Source organism: Lichenostomus cassidix, chromosome 10, assembly GCF_008360975.1.
Source record: "Lichenostomus cassidix isolate B80296 chromosome 10, HeHo_3.0, whole genome shotgun sequence".
Taxonomy (NCBI): Eukaryota; Metazoa; Chordata; class Aves; order Passeriformes; family Meliphagidae; genus Lichenostomus; species Lichenostomus cassidix.
Genome location: NC_139491.1, coordinates 7,731,426 through 7,750,737, shown reverse-complemented (window position 1 = coordinate 7,750,737; position 19,312 = coordinate 7,731,426). Strand labels below are relative to the sequence as shown.

The following is a 19,312-nucleotide window of genomic DNA, read 5'->3' as shown; positions in this document are numbered from 1 at the left end:
CTCTGGTTCTGTATTTCTGTTGCAGCCTATAAGCTGCTTTAAAGCAGGGTTTTCATATTCTTGAGAGAACTTCCAGTCTGGATTTAAGTGAGACTAAATACAATCCTGCTGCTTAACACTGACAGCACAGGAAGGGGGACAGAAGTTTAACTGGCAGAGGAAGAAATGAAAGAAATGAAGAAATTAAGAAGGGGACAGGGCAGGTCAAAGGGCTGCTTGACCACCTGACCCTAAAAACCAATCCACTGCTTCAGCCTGAAATCATGAGAACAGCTACCACAACCACTACTTAAGGAGTAACACACCAAGTAAAAAGCTAGCATCTGATGTAAGAACCACTTGCTGATCTTCTAATATCCTTGACCTTGCCTAAAGTGGTGTTACAGTGAGTGGGTGAAATTACTGAGGGCTCTGGATGTGGCTGAGCTGCACAAGATTAAGTTCAGAGACTTTGTTTCCTGCTGTTGAAAACAAAGATCTTCAACAGGGAAAATAACAATCCATGCTACTTGGAAGTAATAGATTTGGAGCTCTATGCTTGTGTCAGTCCACATCCTTGAAGCACCTGCAGCTCTCCCAGAGCAAAACAATCTCTGTTAAGCACAAGATTCCACCCCTCTTCCCAGTGGGAAACTTAACAGCTTTCCTGCAACAAATAGTGTGTCCAGTACACAAGTTCCACTCAATCCCATCTACTCCCTTAAAGCCACCTAACAAACCTCTGCATTCCCATGCCTGGTTTTAGCATGACCCCACACCATCTTCAGAGCTCTCTACTTCTGTGCAGTCAGTAGACACAGTGGGATGACTTCCCCCAGATCCTGCCATACACAAACAGATCACCATCCTAAGGGAAAAAATTCAGCCCTTCCAAGATCATGCACAATTTTAGCCCCTGTAGGCCACATCTCAGGCACTGAACCACTGCTCCTGCTCTCTTCATGGGGTTGGAACACAAACATGTCATAAGCAACTAAATCACTATTTAATCCATGACTCAGTTTGGTAGAGTAGTCTTGAAACTGTCATCTCCAGTTATTCCATCCAAGTTTTACTTCTCAAGGACACTTCCCCAGCCAATTCTCTCTGGCTTACTGCAAGTTTGCAGAAAAGGACAATGAAGTAATTCCATCAGCATCTGCTTATGCAGCAGCCAGGAACGGATACACCAAACCACTCATGATCTACAAAGATGTTCCCAGTTAAATTATCTTTCCCCTTTTCTGTACTCTTGGCACTGGCTAATTAATTAATCTGCTTGTTATTTTCCCACTAAGCTGTGGCAAACTGGATGCAATTAACAGAGGGATCCATTTAGTATCAGGACAAGACACAGCAGGAGCACGCAGCTTGTTCTGTACCCATTCGCCTCCAGCATCCTCCTTCCTGCAGCCCCCCATCCCTGAAGCCAAAGACAGATTTTGGATTAAGGGACACAGTGAAAATTCATCTCAGTTTATTTTACAAGAAAGCTGTAGAAAAGAGGCAATTCTCCCTCTTGACCTGGGAGAATTGAACCTTCACTGCAGAACTCACTCTAAGCTTCCCCAAGTAGAAAGACCGAGCCGGGCTTTGAATCGATGAAAAGATGCTGCAAGTGATGTTTAAAAAACCATACATTTGTAGAGTGGTCCTTATTTCTATAAGGAAATAAACAGGAAATATTCCTATTTCACACTGCCATGTGCTTGCATCCAGTCTCCCACCAGCACAAGCCAGCTCCAGTCCAGTACCAAACAGAGGTCTTTGTTAAAAGGTGTGTTGTACAGCTGGGATAATACAAAGCTTCCCATACTGTCCTGGCTCCAAACTTCAGCTGAGCAGCTTTTTCCGTGAGTAAGTCCTGCTAAGGGGATGCCTCCTGGAAACCATGATGCGCAATGGAGACAACTCCTGGCTGGCAGGAATTTGGACGGCATCAGATTCTTCTTCTACAAAAACAGAAGGAATATATGAGAGCCACAGTTTACAGAATTCACTGGTGATTCCAAGATGCCAAATACCAAGTGGAGACAAAAAGAACTGGAAGCTGCACTTCCCACTTAGCTACTCTCTCTTCACTGCTACCTCTCCTTCCAAACTTCCCTGTTCACGCCAAGTTTCTTGTAAGCGTGTGAGATTGAGACACTGAATACAGCAGTGGCAGATACAGTCACAGGTTTTCTGCCCAAAGCCCAACCACCAGCACAGCATGATTTTGTTATTAGCTGGAGGCAAGCAGAGAGCACAGCCAGTCTGCTTGAGCCCAGGCTCTCCTCACTTGTTCTTACCTTGAACACACTTCCTCCGAGCCGGCGGTGGGGACAGCAGTGGAGACTGGGTCAGGGCTCGAAGGCTGCTGGCAGAGAGTGCACTCTTCACAGGTGGAGTTGAGCCTGGAGAAGCACAGAGAGATGCTGCAGCAATACCACTCAACAACTTGAGTGTTAAGTCTCACACACAGCCTTGGTGCTACCTCAAAACTGCCATCAGTACAAGTGAATCTTTGAGTTTATCTGTAACAAACTCTAGGCTCGCACACTGGGGTTTTGGCATTCAAGAAAGGTAAATGGCAGTCTGGAATTAGCACATTTAATTTTCTTAGCTGGTTTAGAAGAAAAGCACTTCACTTGTATTAAACACAGGTAACTCACAGGTAACTCACATGTCCTGGAAGAAAACTGTTACAACCACAATGATCTAGAAATATGCACACAAGATCTGTAGGTACAGAAAATCTCTTACAAGACCATATTAAGGTTTAACACTGCTATTATTTAATGTCCTGAACATGGATTAATGTTGCTTAAAGTCTGGCCTTTTTTTTTCTCTGTGATAATGTTGAGTAAGACACTGTATACAAATCTTTCTGTGCAAGAGGAAATAGACACCAAAGCTTAGTGCAATGACTACAGAACAACACCTGCCACAATCCCCTGTAACATGTAATTTCTACAATACTGGATTAAGTATTTGAAATTCATAAAGCCTTGGTACAGAGCTGAACAGCCTGTTTCACCAAGGTCAGCTGAATAGTCTGTACCCACAGCCAAAACAGAGGCAGCTTAAACCTATACACCTACTGATACATTCCTGCTAGCAAGGGAATAATTTCTGATACCCACCCTCAACAGCCCCACCACCCCAGGCAGAGATGACTGGAGCACCAATAAAGACCAATATCCCCAGGACTAACCCCACCAAGGCTCCAGTCTACACTAAAGCAACCAAGATTTAGACTTAAGCCTTTTGGCTTCAGAGCTAAATGTTGGGCAGGAACAGCCAGTGGCATCAACACAATCTGAATAAATCACCAGCTGGCTGCAACTGGGATCCTCTCTCCTCAAGTTCTCAAACCTTCCTTTCAGTTCCTCCAGCCTCCTGCTCTTTCATATTTCCCTGATGTCTCTTCCACCATTAATACTCCTCATAGCCAGTCTGCCTCTCCACATAATTATATTCCATGTCATCTACAAGTCACTCCTCTTTCACCTCATTTCCCCTCAGATAATTACACAGAAAACAATTGTGTTCTTGTCTTTATCAAGCCCCTATTTTTAACCGTATTTGAATTTCAGTGGAGTGTCTTTCATGCCATTTAATTACCTGACAAAAGGAAGACATCATCATCCCCTAGACAACTGTGCTGCTCCAGTGTTTTGAGAGCACACACTCCTGGTTTCTCAGGAAGTACGGAGTCTGTCCTGGATTTGCTTCTGTTGCCCTCGTCTGTGGAAAAGCCAGTGAGATCCCAGCTGCACCTATCAGCACGTGATCTCTTGGCACTGTGATTCTCTTCCTTTTCTGGTGATAAGTAAGTAAAGACCCGCTTCCGAGATTTCAAGCCAAAAGTTCCCATGGTAAAGTCCTCATCAGCCCTTGGTTCAGAGTCACTAGGAGATGCCTGATCCTGGAGCCTGCAAATCCCTTCCAGTTCAAACTCCCCAAGATTATTTGTTGCTTTGCTGCTGCAATGTTCCAAGATCCTCATCGTTCTCTCTCTGCCTGCTGACACTCGTGTCCGTTCATCAGCATTCCTCTCGCTCTGACCACAACTCACATTAGCAGTGCTGCCTGCTGCTCTCTTCCTCCGAGGCCAGTCATTGATGGCATCAGGAGTAGTCTTCCCCTTCTGCTTTGGAGAAGGTGTCTGAAAAACTCCTGCTTCCAAGGGGAATGGGGAGGTGACATTAGAGGCACAGCTGGTTGGGGTGTATGACTGGCATATGTAGGTCTGTCCTGCACCTTTCCCAGGTGTACTGTGGAAAGAACGACAGCAGGATGGAGAAACACAGGCAGCTGCTAGTTTTCCTGGGTGCTTGCTGCACCAGGTCATAGCAAGATCACTGAAGGGGCTTTCTCCTCCCTTGGGTTTGCTGGCACTTGCTTCAGGCTGAACTTCCAACGATGAGCAAGAGCCAATTTTCTTAATGCGAAGTTTGGGCAGGCCTGAAGCCTGCATTTCAATTTCCACTTCGTACGTCGGTGGGCTGGCAGAAGGCAGTTTGCAACAACTTTCGGGAGGAGAGAACTTGGCTACAAACTGAGGCTCTCCCATCCGTGCTGCAGCCTCCCGCTGCCTCCTGTCTGCAGTGCAGCGTAAGGAATAGGCAGGAGGAGATTTCTGCATAGGAGGCGAAGTATTCAGGGCAAATCTGGAGCGTCTCTTAAGACTTGGAGCCTTCAGTCTCATATATCCTTCCCTCAGTAGAGTTCTGGCTTCCAAGTCATCATTAACTGTTTGCAAATCACTTAGGAAGGACTCACAGGTGTTTGCACTGCAGTTCTCCTCCTTAACTGATGGCTCACAGTCTCTCTCAGCATTCTGTGCATGTTCCTGCCCTCCAGCAAAAGGCTTTGGAGACAAATGGTTTTCCAAGTTCTCCCTTGAAGGAGACTTTTGAGACACTCTGTCCATCTGCTTATTTTTCTCTGATATAGGGATATTTTCAGTAACTTGGGACTGATGAAGCTGAAGGCTTTCTACAGAACAGTTACCACCACTATCACGACAACCGTCCTTATTTTCTGAAAGTGTTGCACATGTAAGGGTGAGGCTCTCTCCTCTAGAACCTGGTTCACGTTTGGCCTGCTTGGATGTGTGAAGCAGGGACCTCACTGAAGTGCCAGTGATATCTGGAGTCTTTTGAGAAGATGGTTTAGATGCATCAGGTTCCCAGTCAGACTCCCCAGTCTGCATGTGGGAAGGAGAGCAGATTGTCACAGTGCTTGTGGAACTTTCACGGAGTGGAGGACTGCAGAGAGGCTCTGGCCTCACAGCAAGCTGAGGTATTTCTGTACTCAGTGGGCTGGTGCAGAACTTTGAACCTGGATCTTCATGTTTCCTGGGAGTCCTCTTAGGTGCTCGAGATAACAGATCTGACTGCACCTGAATTTCCTTTGTGAGGATTTGCCTCCGAGCACGAACTGGAGATGCTAATTTTGAGAGGTATCTCAAGGAACGTCTTGGAGTTTGAAGTTCTGTAAAACACCTTTCTTGGATGGCAGAGGGGGAAGAAGCAGTTGGATTTGAATCTGGTGGAGATAATACTGCAGCATTAAGCACTGTGAACCCTTCATGTTGTGGTGTTTGCAAGCCAGACTCTTTGCAAGGAGGGGAAAGTGTTCGTGCTGCAGAACAGTCCTCAGCAGTAACTCGCAGTGAGTGAACCTTCTTACTGTCAGTCAGTCCAGATGGAGACTTGACCCTTTGTGCAGGAGGAGAAAAGTACTTTCCCAAACATTTAGCTACAGTCTGCTTAGCTGCTGGACTTTTGCCAGGTGTCTTCTCCAGCTTCTGTGGTGTCCTGTGGACAATGCGAGGCGATCTCCTTGGGAGCTTACTGGCAGAATTCAGTGGTTTCTGGGCCAATTTATGAGGTGTTTTTCTAGGAGTCTGCAGAGAAGAAAAAATTAATTAAGGACTCATGCTTGTTCTACTCCAGCAGTATCATCTACCCATCTTCACATTTATTTCCCAAGACTTGAAACATAAAAACCTATTTGATTAGACTTAACCAACACTAAATTTAAGATGCATTAATAGAAAAAGAGGATGGGAAGAAAGAGAAAAGGAGGTAACTATTTCTACCTGACATGAGGTGAGCTCCTCTAAGTGTAAGGAATCTTTTCTTATTCTCCTCCTTCCAGGTGAATGCTTCACTGCAGGACTACACATGACTGCACCAAAGAAAAACCTCTTGGGAGTCTGGACAGGGGGTGTTTCTGAAAGCTGGTTAACGCCTATAAAATGGAACAGTATAATTTAACTAATACAAAGTAACATGCCACAATTGTCTGAATCACTTCAGATGTGTGGAAAAGAAGTGTAAAAAGCTCATATCCCTGGCATGTTCTTTTCTCGCCAAGTGTTAAAGCTTCACCAGAATTATTGTTACTTCCCATTATGAAATTAATATCCATCTGTAGAAAGAGTGCTCCAATGGTAAAAAAGGTACAAAATACCTCAGTCTCTTACTCTATTTATAGCTTGTAGCTTTAGATAGTTCTGGTTCATGACTAAGGATTCTAATAAGTAGAATATAAAGAACTAAGTGTCACCATTTTTAGCTGATAATCCTACTGAGAAAGCCTGCAAAGAAGATCCCATCAGTCATTGCTTTATGCTGCCACAGAGTAGACTGAAAGTAAGCTATAGGATTTCTGTCCTATATTTTACAAGGATTTCACTGCATTTAAGGAATGCAGACTGACAATCAGTGGTATTCTGTTAGATGGGCCTGACTGGCTTGTTAAGTTGGCAGTGAATTCATCATAGAAATAGCTGCCTTACCATCCTCAAAATTCAGATTACCAATTAAAAAATAATTACTGAGGATGAATTTCTGTCTACAGAAGATGTTACACGACAGCTCTTAGCTTCTTACAGTCTCTTGTAGAGCCAAATCAAATCAAACTCAGAGCTATCCATGCCAGCTTTTCAGATCAGCAGTATCAGTCTGCTTAAATCCCACTCAGTACCTTCTACATCCTGCAGTTTACAGCTCTCCTTTTCTTGTCCCTGGTGGAGGTGCTGTGAATTTTTCGAGCTGGGCTGTGTAGTGGAATAGAAAGCACCAGAGCAGGTCCTATTCAAAGACAGCTGTTTGATGCGTGGGCTTCTTCTCAAACCTGCTTCTGAAAAGGCAAGGACATGGGAGATTGAAGCCTTCTTTCCCCCTCAGCAATAAGCACATCATCAGGAGCAGTTCACAACTGCAAGGAACATACTCTCAGAAGAAACTTCTCTACAGGTAACTATCTCACCCAGGAAGGCAAACGTGTGAAGAAAGCTTCAGCTTTCTTGAGGATTTGGAACATTTATGCATACAAATCTGCCTCTAAATTATGATGCCCCCTCCTCCAAGCCATAATTACTCTCTTTCCTCTTTAGAAATTATATGGAAAAGAATGCTACAAAAGCCATCTTCAATACAAGTTATATCCAAGCTGAAAGACTGGTAAATGCTCTTGTCACTTTTCACTAACAATTTCATTTTCCTGCTCGCCATACATGCTGGTTTTTTCTTCCCTTCTGGGGACAAGGAACAGTAGTAGCCAACATAAGAGACTCCCTAGAGGCAAGTGGCTGCCTGTTACAGCAGAAATCAGAGCAGTGTTAGGCTCACAGCACAACATGCTGAAGTTACGTTAAGAATAAGCATGTGCTGATTTGGCAGTAATTACAGCAGCTCAGACTCTCGTTCACTCTTCAAGTCCTTCATGTTTTTTTCATTTAAAAGACTTACTATCTACCTCTCTTTCTGAACTTCTACTGTACAGAACTGTTAAAGCAGTGAGCAGTAAGTGGTTCTATCAGAGGCAGCTGTGTTCCACCAACAGAACAGTACAACACTTTTGGACTGACTTCTCATGAATCAGCCAAATCAAAGCATGCTCATCTTATGAGCTACAATAAAGCCAAACTACCTTTAATGAAAAAATCAGTGCTTACCATATATGGCCTTCTCTGGAGATTCTTCTACAATACCATCAGTGTCACAACCTGGATCAGAAGACCTTGAGGAACAACAGACATTTTGGGCTTAGCATACTGAGTACATTTACTAGAACAGAACTTACCACAGAGACTGAAAAGCAGTACTCTATTCTATACCAATATACTGCAGTGTGGGCTACTCTCATAAAGCAGTGATCACACAAATAAATGATCAATTAGTGAGCACTTGGCCTGCTACTAACATGTGATTAAGTATGGGTAGCTCCCTAGCTGTACAGGTAACGGTTCTACATGAAAGAAAATGCTACAAATCAGCCTGGAGTCCACAAAATACAGCAGGAGCCTTTTCTTCAGAACCCCTTGAATCAGCAGTTGAACCTAAACAGGCATTAGCTGCAGGAATTAAAGCAGTCTGACTTACAAGATGAAGCAAGCAGTATTTCCCCCCACTTAAGCAATGGCATTTATCCTTCACTGTTTCTTACTGTCTCACGTGAAGATGACTCTGACCACAAAGATACCTGCTACTTGTGCTCACAGCCTTTAATTAAACAGCCAATACTTAGTGAAGAAATTCAGAGAGAACTCACCGGCCTTTGATCTGCTTGTGTAGGAGTCTCCTGGACACCTGCTTATGTAGTGGTGTTTCTGCAACTCTCTTGGTCAACAGCTTACGATGATCTAAAAATCATGCAAGAGCTGTAACATCACACAATTACAAAGCACTTGGAACAAATAAATAAATACAGTTTTGTATAGGCTTCAGCTTAAGAATTACAGTCAATATAGAGCCACTGTGCTGTCTCCCAGTACTCACAAGCTATCATTATTTCAGAGTCCAGTGTCTACACTTCCTTCCCACTCCCTCAATAGTACCATGTAGTAGTAACATTAGTAGTAACCTACTCAGATAACTTTCATTCTTCATCTTTATTTCACAGATCCTTTTTTAACCAAGCATTTTAAGCTTAGTTTTCTTTATGAGATATAAAGAGTTCAGTAAAAAGCATGTTTCAATATCAATACCATCATTATTCACCCTCCAAATACCACAGGAATGATCTCCTTTTCTCCTTTATTAAAAACAGATCATAATTGTTTCATAGAACTGAGTGCAAAAATAGGAATTTTAGCAAAAGCTCTTCCACTACAATCCTACATGCGCAAGTCATGTCCTACCTTTGGTGCCTTCATTGGTGCATTTGTACTTTAGGCCTTCCACAGCAGATACTGACTGGCTTCTGAGCATCTTTTTCAGAGACCTTTTTGATGGTGAAAGTATCTCTTCATTGAAGAGGTTCCTTCTTACCTTTGTAACCTCTGTGAGGCAAGAAGAGAAAGAAAAGATCAGAGTAAAAGGAAAAACAGAAGAAAAAAAAAAAGAAAGGAAAAAAAATACAAAGGTAATTTTGTCAGGCCACTAGAGATAGGAACAATATACCAGCATAGAAAGACAACTTCTTAGAGGCTACAAAATTTTGAAAAGTTTTTTCTACTACTGGAACATGTCCTCCTTTAAATCCATTCCAGCCTTCTCTTCTCAATTTGTATTATTTGCATTATTCCAGCAATAAACTACAAGCAGATGCCACAGCAGAAAAAGCAGCCAGTCAGTGTCCCATGTGGGACATTAGGTAGGCTACAAAATCTCAACCAAAGCACATCGTGGTGCAGAGAACACACGTGAGATTTATTTTTATTAAGTGTTTGTGGGGATATATCCTGTTTCCAGATATAGTTCACTCTTGTCCCCATTTTCTTTTCAGGACAGAGAAGATGGAAATAATTTCAAGAGTCAAGGTTTTCTTTTGAGGACACAGAATTTAAGTTTTCTGCATATGTGTACACAGAATACTATATATTTTTTTCCCTCTTAAAGTTTTTGCACAACTCAGCAAAACTTTCTTCAGATTTCCAGCACACCTCAGCGTAATTCCATCATGGCTCAGTAAAATTTACAGGGACAACATGTGCTGAAGATGCACCTTTCCATGAACAAGCCAGAAGTCAATATACCTTGCACTGCTTCTTTCTGTAACAAAGGCATCTGCTGGGACTTCTCAGTGGCAAGGTAAGAACGCAAGTTCTCCTGAAACAAACGAGAAATCAGCCTCAGCAGCAGTGCAATGTTATGTTTCATTATGAGTATTAACTGTAAACCCTGAACTATACATGTATTTCAATTTCTCCTTCAAAAGAATTATCTATGTACAGCTGTTACAGGGCACACTTACTAAGGCAATGCAGAGCAAGAGTTTTTGCACTCAAGCATCACAACTCACACACAATCCTTCTGAAGAGTTTTACCTTTCTGATGGGATTCTTGCCTACTTTGGGAATCTCAATTTGACGCAAGTTCTGTGGTGCTTCTGTCATGCTCCTGTGTCTGGCTAACACATTATTCCTTTAGAAAATACACAAAAATTAAGTTAAAATAAGATCTAAAGTACAGTTATCAACCTACTGACAATTAAACTTAGGTTTGACTCGAGAGATAGGAAGTGTTTACCAAAATTCAAATTATAAACTGTGTTGATACATTGCTTAATACAACACTGAGATAGGAATAGCTTTTTATATTGCAAATCCTAACTAAGGTTGATATTAAAACTCAATCACAATTTGCTAATTTGAACACAGAATCCCAAACACAGAGATCTCCAGTAAATCACTCTTAATTTTAATACAGGTCAGCTACTGCACAGCATAACATGCTTTTCCTCTCATGAAGGATGCTCCTGAACTCTACTTTTGCATAAGATACAAATACAGAATGAAGATTATATTTTCATATAGTCAACAAAAAGGTGCCTCCTGTTTGGAATTATTACCTTCTCTTTTTGGCAGATCTGGTGCGCAGCTCCTCCAACTGATCACTCTCAGTGCAAACAGCACTAGGAGTTAAGACAGATGATAAAGAGGGTGGAAGGCCTGGAGATTTGCTATCCAGAGTCATGGAGTCATCACTGAAGAAGTCTGAAGGCAGAACAGATGCCAGCTTCGGAGGTATTTGTGTACCAAGGCCATAGTAAATATTTCCAAGGGTCTTCGGTATAGAATTCATATACCTAGAGCATCAGAGAGAACACACATCAAATACAGCCCTCCTTAAAACTTTTGGTGTTTCAGTCCCAAGGTCTGAACTAAATCCTTTTAAATCATTAAAAAAAAAAAATCAAAAAACAACAAACTGAATATCAACTGGTTTTTTAGTTTACTTGCTTATCAGCTACTTTTTGTTTAACCACAATATAAAAGTTATAAAGAGAACATGTCTAAATTTCTGGGAACTACAAAGATGCAGTAAATCAAAGCTATTAATTGCTGTCTACTCACAGACAACATCCAACCAAAACCACAGTCCCCAGTAACATATAAGTCATGCTGAAGAACTTACAATTCTAGTATTTCCTCTAGAAACTTTGTAAGATAGGCTGGGTCCTCAGTCAGACACAAAATGCGCAGCATATCTGTCATCTGGACGAGAAAGTCAAGTGGGAAAATGGATTAAGGTTTGACAGCTGCAGCACCAGATATTTTAGCAAGGAATATAAAGTGTTAGTGTAAAATCAAAGGAAAAGAAGGTTCCAGGTCTGCATTTCTAGTGCCATGCAGAAACACCACGTGGTTTGTACTTTACTTGCCTCCTCTAACAGCTGCTCCATTTCCTCAGCGTTGCTTTGCAGCGAAGGGCACTGAAGGCACAACTCAAGGCGCAAAAATACCTGAAGTCGGCACCTAAGGAAACAAGTAATTATCCACCACCTCTTTTTCTAATGGAAACTGCATATTTACTGCAAAAGGTGTGCTCAAAAAAGCAATGGGAAGGGAAGTGGTTCCTTTTGACAGCATAATTTAGTTAGCATTTCATTTTGGTGGCAAGGGAGATGCCTCATTCCAGATATAGGCTGCAGTGCTTATCACACAGCATGGGTATGTTTGTATTTAATGAAATGGTTTTCCTGCAACCAGAGATTCTCCTTGAAATATTTGCCCCATGTAAATATTTTTCCAGTTGTACAAAAAGCCACTATTAAAAATTGCCAACCAACTCCACAGTATCTCAGAAGCTGAAGTAAATACAGTGTCTCATACTCTCTGACTTTGGTCTCCTTCTGTAAGCCATGCTGTTGTCTGAGCATTTTGCTGGTCTTCAGGAGATGATTTCTGACTCTTTCCACACAGGCCACCTGCAGACACAATGACAGCAAGAACTTCAACTCTGCTCCCTGTCTGAAAGGCAGGCTCCTCCCCTGTCCTCCAGTTACATCCCCAACCCATTCTTTTGAAAATAGTTCCATTTTTTCCTTTTCCTTCAAGGAAAGCAATTACTTTTCCTTTCAGTAGCAAAGTTATGATGACATAGAACAACTCAGAGCTTGAAATCACAGAGTCCACTTGCTTGCAGCTTCAGGCCTTCTTCATTCTGGATTCACTGTGGATTTGTCTCTCACAGTATTTTTGTTCAATTACAGGTTTACCAGTTTTGGTTTCAGATTATTTTAAGCCTATAAATAGTGCTAAAGATTATAGGAAATACCTTGAACAATTTCTCTTTCCTGGCAAAGCCAGGCCTAGATTGCATGTAATGCAAAAGCAAACGATGCACCTTCTTTAAAATACAGTTTTCATGAATGTATTTTTAAAAATTCTGTCTTTTAAATTAGAATTTGGAAGGAGGTCAGTGTAAAGGAAAGACATCTGTTGGAATCTTTAGCAAAGCTGTAAAATGATAACTGAACTGGATTACCCTACATTGTTTACAACCATCCGCATTTTCCCACTATTGAGTCCTCACAGATAGAAGCAGTCAGTGATCATGGTGCAACTGCACATAAAACTTCAGAGAAAATGAAAGAAAGGTAGCCTGAAACAGTAAAAGTTCTAACTTCCAGATCAGTAACAACCCTGCCCACGTGCTTTTACCTACCTCTTTCTCTTTGGCATCTTGTACTTTCAAGAATCTTTTAATGGCCATGATCATATTCTGGGCACATGCAGATGAGGGAATTCCCTCAGCAACAGCCTTCTGGTAGCTCACAGTCAAGTGGGACTGCAGCTCCTCCTCTGTTTGGAAGTCTGCAAGGAAATGGTCTGTGTTAACTAAATGCCTGTTCACCACATCTTACTGGTAAAATACTCACCCCAGATGAAGTGGGGAATAGAGGAGGTCACAATAAATATTTTCTCCACCAAAGATGCATCCAGACCCCAGAACACTAACAGAATCAGTGCCAGGTCCAGACCAATGACATATCATAAGCTAAATCAATCTCATAATCCACAAAGTTTGCTTAAAGTCAGCAAGCTTTCAGGTTACTGTAGCAGTCAAGAAATGCCTTTCATTTCTGCCTAATCAGTGAATTAGACTACATTTCCAATTATACATTGGTGGGTGCTTCCCTCTACTTCTTTTGCTTCAAAAATTTAAAAAGATAAATCCTTATTGCTTACAGCAAAATAACAGGACTTAACACACACCAATTGATATCTTCAGTGCCTTTTCCTTTCCTTCCACCTTTTCATCCAATCTTTTTGCTGAAAGCTTCTGTGGAACCTTCTCATTCACTGGTGGTGGCACAGAATCAGGTTGAAACTTCTGAGCTTTCACATTTAGTCTTGCTACATTGAGCATCTGCAGGGATCTGGACATGGTCTTCATCTTCTGCCTGACTGGAGTTCGGGGAACCCCACCTGCAATGCCACAAAAAAAAAAAGGAGTTCTACCATCAGGCACACTGGGGCATGAACTCCATCCAAGGTAGAGCACAACACTGAATTCTGTATTACTGTGAAGTGAAATTAGTAACTTCCTGGAGGAAAACACAGCCCAAAAGGTTGGTATTTCTTCATAAAATCAATGTACAGGCAGCATAGCAGGCAGCTACTTCTAATAAAAAGCAGGGCCATATTGCTCTGCAAAAGAGCTTATATAGGTTTAATGAGAAGTTATATATATAGGAAGCAATCTTATGTCACAGAAATAGAAAAAGCTGACAGAGCAGGACTTGCGGATACATGAGGTTAGGGTAAAATCAACTGTGGTTAGTGTAGAGAAATGCAATAAATTAATTCTTCCAGAAGAAAGTGTTTTATTTCTCTAATTAGAACAAAATTGAGAGGTTACAATATTTACTAGGAGTTGGAGCAGTCCCTGTTTCAACAGCTAATTAAACAGCAGAGCTCTGCATGCTGCTTTTAACACCTTTGTCAGTCAATTAACAGCCTTGAATTACAGTAATTTGGGTTCTACTACAGGACAAACCCACTACTAGTAAGTACATGAGATTCTCCCTAAATGAAAAATGCTTTAGCATCTGTAGAGTACAGATCTCTGGAGTTCAAGCAACATCATTGATTGACAACATGCACAAATAATCCTAAAGTATACATACGTCTTTTTTTGTTATTTCCTGGTCCAGCTGCAGCAGAGGTTTCACTGAATTTTCTCTGGTACAGCTCAGACAGACTTTCTGAGAGCTCCACATCAGATTGGTCTGCATCATACTTCCTGTTAGCACAGGGAACCTGCAGGAGCCTATTTGAAAAAACAACAGTTATCAAAAAAAGGTGGGAATAGGAGGCACATCCCTTCTTCCCTGTGGAGAGAAACAAGGCTTTTCTAGGTTCCAGTCCGCAACAATACAGTGCAAGTAGCACACACTAATAACTCTTCCAGCACCTGTACCCCTAAAACACTTAAGAGATACAGAAAACCCAGATCACCCTCTTAAAAGGGTCACACCAAGCTGGAAAGAAGCATTACAATAATGTACAATGGATATGGCACTGACTGTGCCACAAAACTAAATGAGCAGCTTTGTGCTTTCTAAACTACTCTACATTAGGCTCTCTTTTGTTTCACTCAACAAGCTCTTTGAAGAAAGTAAGCTTATTCATTCCAAATAAATACCAACTGTTAGAACACAACCACATCTTCAGTATCCTGTGCTGGATCTTACCATCCCATAAAAGCTAAAGTCTGTCATTTCCCAAGTAGCTTAAGGTCATTTTAAGTGATCTGTATCACTCCTGAAACCAGCAAGATTTTAATCCACACAAATTGATATCCAAACATCCTGTTCCCAGTTTGCCTGTACAAACTATATATATAAACTTGCCTATACTATTACCAAGAGACAAGCCAAGAGTAAACTCAGTACAGAAATAAAAGCAGGAGAGAGGCACTTCATTCTAGAACTCTAAGCAATGCTACATACTCCCTTAATATGAAGCAGAAGTCTTTGATTATTGCTCAGAGATATGTTTCAGAAAACTACCTGAATGACTCCATCAGATCTGAGCTTGCTCCACAAGCATTTGATGCAGGATACCACAGTTCCAACACTGAAGGATGCCATCCCCCTGTATGGGACAGCTCCCGTTGGACCCACTCTGGCACTGGAGCTTCTTCTCCTGTAAGCAGACACACACATACACAAAAATTAGAAAAGCTAAACTAAGTGGCAGATGGCCCAAGCCTACACAGAGCCTCTAAGGCAGAGATTCCCAAACCTTTGATACTGGAAATTTCATAGCTAATACATCAGAAAATTAGAAGATTCACTCTAACACAAAATAAGTGAATAAAAGCAGTGTCCCTGCTGCAGTCCCACCCAAAGGCTTTACTGGCCAGGGGTGGCCTATCTAACACATTTCAGGAAGCCTCCCTTCTAAAAACTTGTCCCCAGGTACATGGAGCTGTACTTTATCTGCAAGCTAATGGAAACTAACACACTGCTAATACAACAGAAAGGTACACCCATGCAGATTTCTTTCTGCATCACATCACAACGCCTTAGCTACAGATGACACAATGAACAAGTCCCAGAGATGAGATTCCTCATGGAGAAAATCATTAACTTTAGATTTTTTCAACTCCAGATCTGGAGATGATCAAAAGATGGCGAGTTTTGCATTTCCTGACACCTACCCAGACTGGCCAGAGAATCTTCCACTGACATGTCAATTTTACTCAACACACTATTCACAATCTCTGGCAGGTGAGTAGCACAGTCTTGGGAAGAGTCTTCCACTACAGCTCCTTCAAGGCTGCATCCCTGAATTTCAGCAGTCTTCTCAGGACCAAGCACAGTGAGAACTGCAGTATCCTCAGAAAGTGGTGACAGAACAGCAGTGCAGGGGCACCAAGTTTTAGACAGAGATACATCAGCAATCTGAAAGAGAAAAAAAAAAAAAGAGGAAAAGAGCAAAGTTCACATTATCTAGCAATACAGAGACTTAAGTAGCACAGATACTTTACTTGTTATAGAGTTACATGTTCTCCAAACTAATGTTCTGAATTTAGCTTCAGATGAGCAATCTGCAGTGCAGCAATTACCACTATTATTGTCTTCACAACACGATACTGCCACCCCTTTTGACACAGCTCATTTCAGAGCAGATATTAGTTTAAGGAAAAGAGGAAGATTTACCATGTGCAGCCCTTCAGCCACTAGACTCCTCAACAGCTGACGAAACAGAGACCTGTTACATTCTCCCTGCTCAGCCTGTGGGCTCTGCAGCATCCAGCTCTCTGTGAGGAAGTGGCCAGCCTGTGCCAAGCTCCAATCCATCAAGCTTCCTTTCAAGAAGATTTTCACTGGACACTGCAGTTGTCTTTGGCTCATGGCAAGAGGTTCCAGGATCACGGCACAGCTTTCCTGCTTCTTCCCCCCTGTGCAAGGATAGGATAAAGTAAAATTCTGAAAGCAAGTAAAAAGGGTTTTTCCACCTAGGTGAAGAGACAACTTCAGTGGGAAAAAAGTGAGTTCCAAGATTAAACAGGGAATATATCCTACAGTAAGTGTGTTAGAGAACTGACCCTCCCAAGCTCTCCAGGAGCTGAGTGCATGGAAGGACCATTAAAGAGAGAGCCCATGCACACTGCAGGCTGCTTTAAAGCTTTCTTTTCTTTTGAAGGGGCTTTTTATCTGTGTTCCTATTTTACCTAAATTGAGCAATTGTATAAGAAAATGGAATACATCTCTGTAAGGTGGGATCTGCAAAGAGCTCTTCATCCAAACTTCTAGGAGCATGGAAAACAGAAGAGGCTAAATCAGAAATATGGACTAAGAGGTCTCATATCAGAAGAAGCAGAACACAAGCAGAAATTAAAAAAAAAACAAAAACACACAGGTTTTTAAATATCTGAAGTGACTTTTACATATACTATTCAGAAAGGAAGTCCATCAAGGACTCCGCAAGAGAGATCAGTTATTATCATGCGCATCTATATTTCTGGTTTTTTTTTTTTTTAATTACCAGGCATACTGAGAAACAATGTTCCTTCTTTCTGGGGGAACACTGATCGATACATGGAGGGCCTGGAGAACAAACAGTTCAGAGTTGCATCCAGTGGCAGAAGCGAGGTCCAAGGCACAGCCTGTGGCACTGGGAGCCTGGAGTCCCCAAGGAAGCCAGAAACAACATCTGCTCCAGGGTGACTCAAAGAGTGCACCAAGGCTTCAGCTGGCAAAATGGTGCCTCCCATCTGACTAAGCACTTCAAACATTGTCCAGTAGCCACCATGATCCGGGCATTCGATCAGCTGAAATAAAAGTAACAGAGAGATCTCAAGTTAAGGTTGGCAGTGAGAGAACCTTCAGGCAAACAATAAAGACTGCATGCTTTTAGCAAAGCTGGCATATGAAACGTATCCAGCACATCTAAACACAATGCTTTCCGAGTGTTTTTATGGACTTTATCAGCTTTCATAGGAACCCAATAAAGTTAATACTACTCCCAGTAAATTAAAAGCTAGCAATATTTTCAAGCTGATTTTTTTAAATCTGTTATCTACACACCTAAACTATCAGGCTGCTTATCTGCAATTCTGGACAGCTGTTAACTCCCCCCTAAGTCAAAGCACAAGACATCCCATCAATAAACACTGTACAGCTACTCTACTGCAGCTGTATCTCAGTCTGCACGTGGATGATTCCAAGCCAGATTTCAGTCCCTTGCTGAAGATTATGTGGCAGTAAGCGAACCTTGGTAAGGTTCCCTATCACCCAAAGACTACTTATGCCAGAAAGCAGAGTGGCAGATGTCCCACTAGTGCTCACAGCTGAAAGCTGTGCGGTGTACCCTCGTTACCTGAGCCCAGTCTGCAGTGTCCACCCAGAACAGGGTGATTTTCTGCTCCACAAGCAGCTCCTGGACAGCCTTGGGCAGGAGTTTCTCCGCCAGCTCCTGCGCCGTGGGCGGCTCTCCGGGGGAGGAGGGGGCGTCATTTCCCGACACGAACCGCCGGAGCTCCCTCCGCGAGTGCGGGCAGGGGGAGAAAAGGAACACGGCGTTCACGAAGCCCTCGGGCGGCGCCTCCGGGGGCTCTCGGGCGGCCAGCCCCGTCCTGCGGCTCCTGCGGGCGGGCTTGGCGGGGGACGCGATCTCCGGGCGGTCCCACTGGAAGTCGAGCAGCGTCTCCTTGAGCCCGCTGTGCGTGAGGGCCGCGCGCGGCGCGGGGCCGGGCAGGGCGGCGGGGGTCCGTGCCCCGAGCCGCTCCGCCAGCTCCTCCTCGAAGCGCTCCCAGGCGCGGGGCCCCGGCGGGCGGAACCCGCCACCCCGCGAGGCGCCGCCGCGGCCGCCGAGCGAGTCGAAGAAGCGGAAAGCCCAGCGGAGGCGGGAGAGGCCGAAGCGGCAGCCCAGGAGGGTGAGGAGGCGGAGGGCGCCGCGCTGGAGCCGCTGGCGGCGCGCAGGGCCGGCGGTGTCCAGCAGGAACACGGCGCTGTGAGAGCACGACATGGCGCGAACGCCTCACGCCGCCATCGATCGCCCGCCCGGCGCGGCCGCTCGCGCCCTCGCCTCGCGCGCGCCCCGATTGGCTGCCGCGGCGCGCCCGCCCCGCCCACTTTTCGCGGCTCGCTCTCCCATTGGTGGAGAACGGGCAGCGGGGGGACGGAGCGACGCAGCGGCTAGCATAGCGCTCTCCGCTGATTGGCCGGCCGCGCGGGGACCGCAGCCATCCCATTGGTGAGACCCCGTGACGGAGCAGGGCGGGGCCAGCGCGCTGACCGAGCCGATTTGCTGTCGCCACCGGTTTAAAATTTAAAGCCGGCGGGAGGCGCGTGAGGGTGACGTCACGGGTGTGAGGCTATGACGTCACCGCGGCGGCGGGAGGTCCCGCAGGGCGGGCGGCGGCAGCGCTCGGCGGGCTCCAGGCGGGACCCGGGGCTGAGCCGCGGCACCGGCCCGTCCTGTCACCCTGTGCCCGGGCAGGCTCCTCTAGAGCCGCTAGAGGTCCGTGCCTGTCCGCACACCGGCACACCCCGTCACCGATCAGCCGCCCGCGGGCAGGAACGGACAGGCACAGCCTGCCCGGAGGGTCCTGCCGATACAGCATCCTCCTCCCCGAGCCTCCCCGGAGGACAG

General features: G+C 44.1%; 1 protein-coding gene across 1 annotated transcript; it reads right to left on the bottom strand.

Moving 5' to 3' along the window:
* Positions 1–1,439: 1,439 nt before the first annotated feature.
* Positions 1,440–18,767, bottom strand: TICRR (TOPBP1 interacting checkpoint and replication regulator). Its single transcript, XM_085070444.1, has 22 exons — positions 18,038–18,767; positions 17,204–17,489; positions 16,375–16,616; positions 15,873–16,116; positions 15,220–15,355; positions 14,335–14,477; positions 13,421–13,633; positions 12,870–13,018; positions 12,035–12,129; positions 11,584–11,677; positions 11,337–11,416; positions 10,771–11,007; positions 10,247–10,343; positions 9,956–10,028; positions 9,119–9,259; positions 8,530–8,620; positions 7,934–7,998; positions 6,961–7,116; positions 6,071–6,222; positions 3,586–5,875; positions 2,271–2,375; positions 1,440–1,931 (listed from the first exon to the last, which is right to left on the bottom strand). Exons 1-22 carry the CDS (start codon positions 18,683–18,685, stop codon positions 1,813–1,815), a joined length of 5,856 nt encoding a protein of 1,951 aa, XP_084926570.1. The 5' UTR covers positions 18,686–18,767; the 3' UTR covers positions 1,440–1,812.
* Positions 18,768–19,312: the final 545 nt, after the last annotated feature.